Raw genomic sequence first — 10,007 nt, 5'->3', positions numbered from 1 at the left:
ACGGCGCCGTGCACAGCCGGGCTGGGCGGCGGGACAGCGGGCGCACGGCGGGGCGAGCGGCTGCAGCCATGAGGGAGATCGTGCACATCCAGGCGGGACAGTGCGGAAACCAGATCGGGACCAAGGTGAGCCTGACGGGGAGCCGCCGCCTGCCCGCCGCTTGCGGAGCCTCCGAGCGCCCGGGGGACGCGCCCGGTGGTTCCCCGGGGCTGCTGGAACCCCCGGGGCTGCTGCACACCGCGGGCTGAGCTGGGCTGGGCCGTGCCAGCCGCCCCTGCTCCCATCGCCCGTGCTTGGATGCCGCTGCCGACCGGCGCCGGCCGCGCCCGGGGCACCGCGCATCGCTCCGCTCCCCGTGACCATAAAAGGCCTTGGGAAGCACCGAAACCAAACGGGACAGCTTTAAAAAAATTGTTTTAAAACTTTTTAAAAACTTTTTTTCTGTTTGAGCCGGCCAGGCCGCGGTTGAGAGGCGGGGGAGGGCGGCAGAGCCCGGGCGGGCCCTGGGGCGCGGAGCCGGCGCTGCCCGTGGGGTTTGAATCCCGGTGCCCGCCCGGCTCCCGCTGCTCGCGGGCCGGGAGGGGCGGCGGGCACGCCTGGAATCCGGCAGCTGCCGCCGCCGCCCCCGGCCCGGGCTCGGCAGGGAAGTTCCCAACCCACTTCTCGCTTTTCCTCCCTCAGTTTTGGGAAGTGATAAGTGATGAGCATGGCATTGACCCAGCCGGAGGCTATGTCGGTGACTCAGCGCTGCAGCTGGAAAGGATCAATGTCTACTACAATGAATCATCTTGTAAGTGTGGGATGGGGACCGGGAGGGGTGCGGGACAGGGGGCTCCCTGGGAAGGGGCTCAGGAATCAGAAGATGACGGGCTCATAAAGCCATATCGCACATCTGGCCACACTCCTCACATGCCACCAGCCCCCCAGCTGCGCCCAGCTCAACAGAAAATGTTATCTACTTTCTTACAGAGTATTAAGATGGCTGGGTGCTATCTCCCCAGACACAGAGAAGTAGCACAAGGGGCTGTCCTTAGGGCCTGGAGGTGGAGGTTTGTTTATTATTTAACATTACAGTAGGAGTTTGTTCTTCAAATGTGTGATTACTTCACCGAATGCATTTCTTCAATTACTCCAAATTAAACTGTTGGTTACATAAGCCCACACCAGTAGTACTCTCTCTTTAATTTTCATGAATGAGAGGGTTGGGCCACAGGTAATAGAGAACTGTTTCATTAATGAGATGGCAAAAGGCATCCAAGTCCTCAGAGTCCTCTGCTATTGAAGGGTGTTCACAGTGTAAAATGGGGACCTGGAGTCCTTTGGCCTGTGTACATGAACCTGCAAGTGTGAATGTTTCATCTTTTGTCCAGCTGGGGTTAATTCATATTATTTACTTGAGTTTCCTTGAGCAAATTCAACCTGACACAGATTGTTTGTTTTATGCTTTGTGGTAGATGTGCTGACTACTACTGTTTGCTATGTACACCAAGTAGCTCTTTCAGTGGAGGAGAATCCTTCAAACACAAAAGCTTGTGGATAACTTGAACATAAGCACTTCACTCAGCCTGATTTTACAGAAAATATTACCTACTTTCTTAAAAAGAACAAGTAAACCATTTCTTTCTAATCAGAAACTCCCTAATATCTCTTGCTAATAAAGAGCTTGCAAAATGTAAAATCTGTAGAGTCCAAATTATGTCAGGCCTATTTTCCAAGCTGATTTGATTTATTCCTGTGGAGGTGGGTTTTTCACCTCCATGACTTTCTGTATAGGAAGTACTTACATATGTATGAACTATGTAGACTAACAATATGAGATGTAATAGATTTGTGTATTAAAAACTATAACTGTCCTAGCTTATTTCTGAACATTAAGGGCATGCTTACTTTGTGTTGTAGCCCACAAATTTGTACCAAGAGCAGTCTTGCTGGACTTGGAGCCGGGAACCATGGATAGTGTGCGCTCTGGTCTATTTGGTCAGCTCTTCCGGCCCGATAATTTCATCTTTGGTATGTGGATGTTTCTCTGTAAAAAACAGACTTCTACAACAACTGTTTGATTACCAAGTGAATGGTCAAAAAGCATTCAATCTCCCTGTTCCTACTGAGAAATCCTAATAGCTAAAACAATGAAATTGCAATTATTATGTAAGCCGGTCAAAACATCCTGTTAAGTGAAAAAGTCATTCTTTTGTTGATCATTCCTTCAGTTAGCAAACTGCTGGAAGTTTCCAATAGTATTCAGAGAAAGTACATTTGCTTTCCACATATATGAACTCCAGAGAAATCCTGAGGCCAGTTCTTCACAACAAAATGCACAGAAATTCTGCAGAAAATGGAGGGGGGAGGGAAAAACCTCAACCACAAACCAGCCAGACTACCCTTCACTTAAATTCACATTAAATGCTTGAGTACAGAATTGGTTTTAGGCTGTGTAATTAAACTTTTTCAGTATATCCTTGCAGTGTAGTAACAGTGGAGGAAGATAATCTGTAATATAGAAAACACAGATGTAGCCACAGTTACTGGGTTAGTTTCTAGCATAATGAGGAACAGTCTGAAAATAAGTGGAGACGTTCTGGTTTTGCAGTGTTCTTGCAGAGGGTTGTTTTTACTTTTACTGCTTTACTTTGGACTTCGTAGTACTTTGCATCTAAGCTTAAAAATGCACAGAGCATCCTTATGGAGCATTGTCAGTCCCTTTGCACTAAGGGAGGAACAGCATGTGGAAGTTAAGTGAGCCACTTGCTGAAATGGGAAGTCTGAATGAAAGCTACCCTGAGAACTTTCATGTTCTTTTGGTTTCCAAGTCTGCACTAGCCACAAACACAATTTCCTCCTGACAGGGCAAGCTTAGGTTGGAACTCAGTTTGGTACGTTGTGTTAACATAAGGAAGGAACAGTGCCAGGGACAGGCAGAGGAAAGATAAACATAGTTTGAACAGTATAAAACAAATCTGGCTTGTTTGGTTGGAGAGGGGAGTAAAAAAGCATACAGAGTTCCTTTAAGAGGAATTTAAAACTTTTATGCCGTCTATGTTGTTCTCCTGTAAACTCCATGGCAGTGATGTTAAGGGTCTCTTCCAAAGGAGCTGCAAATTACAACATGTAGCTTAAGGTGTAAACTTAGGGAGAAAAGCCATAGACACAGGCAGCTTTATGAAGTCTGTTTCTGTGTTCAGGTTTTTCCTTTCATTCCCTTTCACCTGCACGAACCACACAAGCATTCTGAAAGTGAATTCGCCTGACCTATGGAAATACCTGAACTGGAGCTTTACAGTTTGGCACAACACCAGTAAAACCAGAGCAAAATCAATTCAGAATGTCTTCAACAATAGCCCAGTTTGCTGTACTCCCTTCCTGCCAAGATAACAATGAACCCACAGCATGTGATCGACTCGTATCTGTCAGAGGCCCCTGCCAGCATCAGGCACTGTCCTCCCAACCTGCTGAATAATGTAAAATGGCTGAGTGCTGAAGTAATGAACTTCTGTGTTAAAAGCCAACAAAGCATTTTGTTTTCTCGTTTAAAAATCTGGCCTGGGCCCACAAAGGATTTTGTGGCAGGAGCTGGCAGTCCCATACTTGCTGTAGCCCAGGCTGTAAGGGCTCATTCTGATGGGGGTGTTTTCCACCTCTGCTTGTATGAACCTGCAGGTGCCCACATCTCCACAGCAAGTAGCCATGGATCATCAATCAGGATTTCATGCAGGTGTATTGAGTACATGGTCACACACTCCAGATGCAGGAATTTTATATCAAACCAGCAAGAAATTTGAGATGGCCACAAAATAATCCTTCTACTTTAAGGCCTGTGTTAACAAGGTGGTGATTTAAAAGGTGAAGAACTGCAGGTGGAACAATCTTGCTGTATGAGAGCAGTAGGCCTCCTGGCCTTCTGACTGCACACAATTGCCACCAGGAGCTGCTGTGATCTCTGATGTGTCTCCTCCTGTTAACCAATATTCATTTGTACATTTTTGCATTTGTTGTTCTTTTCTTGTGTACACCCTTGGTAGATTTGTTACAGAGATACCACTTCAATTTAATTTGTATGAACTGATGGGGGCAACCAAAAAATATCTGTCCAGCAGTTAAAGGCAAGTTCTGCAGCAGGACTGTTCACATCAAGCTCCTAAGTTTTAATGTGCAAGCTACTGAGCTCTTTTACCAGGTTTGTCTTATATTTTGAGCAGTGAAGAGAGTAGAAGAGTGAAGGAAGATTGTAGGAAACAAGTGCCATTTTAGGGACTAAAAAATAAATTGACTGTTAGACAAATGACTTCTCTGCATGTGCAGCTCAACTTGAACATGTGTGATAACCCTACAGTGTGTTGGAGAAAGAAATATTCATAGAGGGACCTGGAGGTTCCAGGAATGCAGATAAGCTTCATACAGGCTTCTTTAGATCCTGGCAGATGACAGATGGAGGATGCTGGAGCTGGGCTTGAAGGATGGGCAAAAAAATTGCCAGGTCCTGAGTTTTTGGACACAGGCTCATTTTCCACCCAGAGAGTTTAGCCCCAGTGAAATTTGATAATTTCTATGTGTTTGTGTTAGATTTTCAGAGGTCAGGTAGGTAGGCACGTGATAATTGGAGGCCATCCAGTAGAGTTGCACAGAATTGTGATCAGGATTTCCAGATTTGTGGCAGCCTTGTCAGGGCCATGGCACCTCCAGACTGTATTGTCATGGGGCTAGAGCTTCCAGGGCATGTTTACATGCTCTGTGTTGTGGTAGCCTTACAGTGCTGTAGAGCCAGTGGTTCTGGAAGCATTAGATAACTGGGTGTAGAAGCAGGAAATCGCCAGTAAAAATTCTGGAGACCCCAGGCACATGGCCGACTAGTGGATGGAGTGTAGTGTTGCCACAGGAGTAGCTGATAGTTGTCCTAAAATCAGAATTTATGTCCAATAGGAGATAAATGCCTTCTGCTTTTTGGAGAGGTTGTCTGCTTGTTTGTGTGCATCCTGATGTGCTTCCCTGTCCATAGTAGGGGATCTGCTGAAGCAGGCTGCAGGTGTTCCAAACATATTTAATTCTGGAAGGATATTACTTTGTGCTTTGCCCAGCTGGACAGGAAGTGCTGAGCTCCCTGGGCTTAAAGAGAGAAAAATATAGCAACATACAGAACAATGCATTAGATAACCAAATACACCATGAGGAAACCAAGCACTTATGCAGTGCAAAAAAGTACAGAGGATTTCAGAAGTGTCCCAGCCAGCAGTTTCCCTGGCTCCTATCTTTGGCACCAACATGGTGCTGTGGGAATTGAAATGAGAAATGGTAATAGGAAGGGAGGGGAAGGTCTTGGGGAACAGCACAGAATTTGCCAGGTCTATAATTAATTCTGAAAGCATTGCTCAGTCTGAATACCACTCCCAGGAGTACCCTAAGTGAGTTCAGTGGCACAATGTATGTGTGTAGTAGACACTGAGGAACAGGAGTAGTAAAAAATTGATTGCCCAATTTAATCCTCCTCATTATCTAACCAATAACAAAACAGTGACAATGGCAAATGATCCACACTTTATCTTAATAAACTGAGTGGCACATAAAACAAGAAGGGAAGTCTTGGGAAGAAAAGAATGGACTCATCACTTTTCTGAAATATCAGTAATCTAATTTTCCAAGTCATTTTGCATATCCTGAAGGATAGTGAGTTTGTAAGGAAATCAGTAAAACCTAAAAGGCACTTAACTTCTAAGTTTTGGAAATAATGTCCCCTGAAGCTTCTGTTGATCACTATTTTCATTCAGGCTAGGTAACCACGAATTTAAAAAGCTATTTTTCCTGATATAACAAGTTAAATAGGATTTTGAAGCCCAGCTTTAGTCTTGAATGACACTGTTTTCTCTTTGACTCACAAGAACAGTCCAAGAGCCTCTCACTTTCATTGAGATACATGTATCTGTGATTTAGCTTTGCATGCATCATGGTCCTTACAGACAGAAAGCATTTAAATATCAAACAGTCATCTTGTGTTTACAAAATCATCAGGACTGGGAGTGTGAAAGTTTGCAAAACAAGGAGTTAAGGCCATCTTTTTGCACTTATGGAAGGTAAAATGCCAAAAACGAAAAAAACACAACAACAAAAAAAAAACCCAAAAAACCCCAAAGAACCAACCAACCAAACAAACAAAAAAAAAACCAAAAAAACCAACCCCCCCATACACTCAAAGACATTAATGAAAACTGCCAGAGACTATATAAAAAGTTTATGTTGATACTTACAGAGATATTTGTAGGGAAAACTGAAGAGCACAGTTATCTACCTGACAGATGTGTAGCAGCTTTTGCTACAGATGTGAGTCGATATGGAGTGCAAATATCAAACCTTGCCAATGATTTTGTGTATTTTCTTTCCCTGCTGTATCTCACTTCAGGACAAACTGGTGCAGGAAACAACTGGGCTAAAGGACACTATACAGAAGGGGCAGAGCTGGTTGACTCTGTGCTTGACGTAGTGAGAAAAGAGAGTGAGCACTGCGACTGCTTGCAAGGATTTCAGCTCACTCACTCCCTGGGAGGAGGGACAGGGTCTGGCATGGGAACCCTGCTCATCAGCAAGATCCGAGAGGAGTTTCCGGACAGGATAATGAATACCTTCAGTGTCATGCCTTCTCCTAAGGTTTCTGACACCGTGGTGGAGCCGTACAACGCCACGCTTTCGGTCCACCAGCTGGTGGAGAACACAGATGAAACCTACTGCATCGACAACGAAGCTCTGTATGACATTTGCTTCCGCACCCTGAAGCTCACCACCCCCACCTACGGAGATTTAAACCACTTGGTCTCTGCCACCATGAGCGGGGTGACCACATCCCTGCGTTTTCCGGGCCAGCTCAATGCCGACCTCCGGAAGCTGGCAGTGAACATGGTCCCCTTCCCGCGCCTTCACTTTTTCATGCCGGGCTTTGCTCCTTTGACGGCGCGGGGCAGCCAGCAGTACCGAGCGCTCACGGTGCCAGAGCTGACCCAGCAGATGTTCGATGCCAAAAACATGATGGCAGCCTGTGACCCGAGGCACGGCCGGTACCTGACGGTGGCCACCGTCTTCCGCGGCCCCATGTCCATGAAGGAGGTGGACGAGCAGATGCTGGCCATCCAGAACAAGAACAGCAGCTACTTCGTGGAGTGGATCCCCAACAATGTCAAGGTGGCGGTGTGTGACATCCCTCCCCGTGGCCTCAAGATGGCCTCCACCTTCATTGGCAACAGCACTGCTATCCAGGAGCTCTTCAAAAGGATCTCGGAGCAGTTTTCTGCCATGTTCAGGAGAAAGGCCTTCCTCCACTGGTTCACGGGAGAGGGGATGGATGAAATGGAATTTACAGAAGCAGAAAGCAACATGAATGACCTGGTTTCAGAGTATCAGCAATACCAAGAAGCAACAGCAAATGATGGAGAGGAAGCATTTGAAGATGATGAAGAAGAGATCAATGAATAAAAAAATTAGGTGTGAGATTTTTTCCAGGCCAAATTCTCAAATCTGGATTTCTGATAATTAGGCTTGTAAATCCATACTTATGTTTAAAAAGTAATAAAAAAGGGAGCATGAATTTCAGGAGTTAGAAGGGCTTTTCAGAGTCCATTTTGGATCACTGTGGACACTCGGCATTGCTGGAAATTGGGCCATTTCTATTCATGAGACAAATGTAAGGCATTCAGTTACAACTTTGGCCTAAGAGTCTGAACGTGGAGATTGCTGGTTTGGGATCTTTTTTCTTTAGGGTTGTCATCCCTAAAGCTGCAGAAGAGAAGATGTAAAATAGGCATGAAAATCTACAAATTAGAGCTGCACTATTTTCATCCAATTATGAGTAAGAAAATCTTGTGAGCTTGAAGTATTCTGTACCAAATGTACAATACTAAACTGCCAGAAACAAAATTTATTCATAATAAAAGAAAAAGTTTTTAGATATGCTGTACAGTAACTGTTAACAGTGATATTTGATTCCAGTCCTCTAAAAATAAAATAAAAATTAATAGTACCCTCTCGAGCAGAAGTGTTCTGGGCAGTCAATGCTACATAAATACCCAGTGAGCTGCAGGCTAGAGGCTGGATTTGTGTGATGTGACTTCATCACTTGCTGCTGCTGAATAATCACAAATGATATCTGTGATATATAGATGAATCTGATAGATGTATCTGATATATAAATTAGATCCCCCCATTTGTGATGTGGCACCCCAATATCTTACTGGGCTTCCTGGCTATCACCAGCTGCTAATGCTATTCCTAACTCTATTTGACCCAGCCCATATAGCTGAAATCCAGATATTCCACAGATCATGGTGGGACAGGGGACACAGGCTATGTGCCAACAGATCTCACTACCTGGGTTTGTAAGTTCACCACACCTACAGATGCTGTGCATGTCTTACTACCAAGATAGATTAAAACAACTGGACAGGTAAAGGTTAAAGTACAAGAGCATTTATCCACAATACTCAAAGCAGTTGGCAAAATGAAAGATGAACAACAGGTTTATCTGCCCCAACTAAAGCCAAGTCAGAAAGGTCTCTGCCTAAGCCAGCTGACAAAGTGACTGCTGGGCATTTGCTCTCCATGCATGCTTTATGTTTCTGCTCATATCAATTAAACAGCCCTTGTCCATTAGAGAGCCTCCACCAGAGAACACTCTGTCTACTTGGAGTCTCTTATTTAGGCCAGTTCCTAGGCAACAAAGCAAGCAAACAAAGGAGAAAGCTTCTGGAAATCCAAACTTTAAATGTTTCAAGAACTCTTGCTTTTTCTTCTTGCTTTCAGAAGCACTTCCCAAGCAAAACTGTTGCTCAATACTTAAAAAGGTACTTTACAAATATAGTGAAATTTCCAAAGATCTGCTTCTCCTGACAAGATGATGCTTTGCTAGTTTGGGATCCAGGGAATGAGACAGAATTTAGGAAGTATATAAACCAGGCAACTATTAATCACATAACCTGAAGCTGTCTGTCCAATGCAATTCCACACAGAAATGGAACTAAATTAGTTTTAATGAAGTTTTTCACAGAAAGTGACTTCAGAGGTTGAGACAGTTGCTGGAACTTGGCACAGAGGCAGAGCTTGAGGGCCCAGCTGATTGTCTTTAGAAGAATCACAGAGGAGACAGCAGTCACAGGGCCATGTTCTTTGCTACATCTAGTGATGCCAAAAGGATTTATGACTAGCCATAGAACAGCTTTAAATATGTATTTTATAAATGTGAGATGTGGCTATATATTAATTACAGCATGAGATAAAGTTATAACATAACATACATTGAAGAGAAGTAACTGTGCAGGACAATACAAAGCAAAATCCATTGGGAGTAAAGCCATTAAACAAAGTGAAGTTGATTCTTTGTAAGTAGTTGACTATTTGCTTTGAAAGGAGGGGGATGCCTTACAGGCTCAGAGCCTGCCATCACACAGCTGTGGCACAGGCTTTCCAATTAAAGCACTAGCATATTTTCTCTGAATGAAATAGAATTAACCTTCTTATTGTGTGTGAAACTGCATTTTGTTGTAACACACATTTCATAACTAAGTCCAAGTCATAAATTCTGGTATTTCTGTGGAAAAAAAAATGTTAATACTTTAAAATGCCAGAAATCTTGGCATTGCTGAATAATGGAGTTGTTAACTTGGTGAACCAGCCTGTTCCTTATTGCATTTCATACACTTGACTCAAAATGCAGAATGCAGACTCTGAGGCTGTGGAATTCAGCCCTCACAATGATCTTGCTTTGACTCACCCATTCTTGCACATGTGTTTACTTGCAACTGTTTGATGTGAATTTCTAGAATGTGTGGAGGTGGAAGAGGCAAACTAATGCTCTCTTTAGAAAAAAGAGACAGCTCTTCCATCTGATCGTAGGGGCAAAAAACCCCTCCCACCATAATGAACTCAGGACCCTGCAGAGTAGGAGGATCATCAGAGGACCAGTTTGTGCATAAGTGGTAACAAAGCCTCAGGAAGCACAAACACTTCCTGTTTCTCTTCAGTCAACCAACTCTCAT

General features: G+C 44.2%; 1 protein-coding gene across 1 annotated transcript; it reads left to right on the top strand.

The window, feature by feature from the left end:
* On the top strand, window positions 1–8,003 carry TUBB6 (tubulin beta 6 class V). The gene is made up of 4 exons (XM_054641467.2): window positions 1–125; window positions 682–790; window positions 1,900–2,010; window positions 6,389–8,003. The coding sequence occupies exons 1-4, from the start codon at window positions 69–71 to the stop codon at window positions 7,450–7,452; spliced, it is 1,341 nt and encodes a 446-aa protein (XP_054497442.1). The 5' UTR covers window positions 1–68; the 3' UTR covers window positions 7,453–8,003.
* The last annotated feature ends 2,004 nt before the right edge of the window (window positions 8,004–10,007 follow it).

Source organism: Agelaius phoeniceus, chromosome 1 (genome assembly GCF_051311805.1).
Source record: "Agelaius phoeniceus isolate bAgePho1 chromosome 1, bAgePho1.hap1, whole genome shotgun sequence".
In the NCBI taxonomy this organism is placed as follows: domain Eukaryota; kingdom Metazoa; phylum Chordata; class Aves; order Passeriformes; family Icteridae; genus Agelaius; species Agelaius phoeniceus.
The sequence above is the reverse complement of the archived record's forward strand: the minus strand, read 5'-3'. Positions and strand labels throughout refer to the sequence as shown.

Excerpts from the sequence above, each read along its gene's own strand:
- TUBB6 (XM_054641467.2), top strand. The coding sequence starts at position 69 with ATGAGGGAGATCGTGCACATCCAGGCGGGACAGTGCGGAAACCAGATC. Across the intron at positions 126-681 it reads GAAACCAGATCGGGACCAAG|TTTTGGGAAGTGATAAGTGA; the intron begins GTGAGCCTGACG and ends TTCCTCCCTCAG. Across the intron at positions 791-1,899 it reads CTACTACAATGAATCATCTT|CCCACAAATTTGTACCAAGA; the intron begins GTAAGTGTGGGA and ends TTTGTGTTGTAG.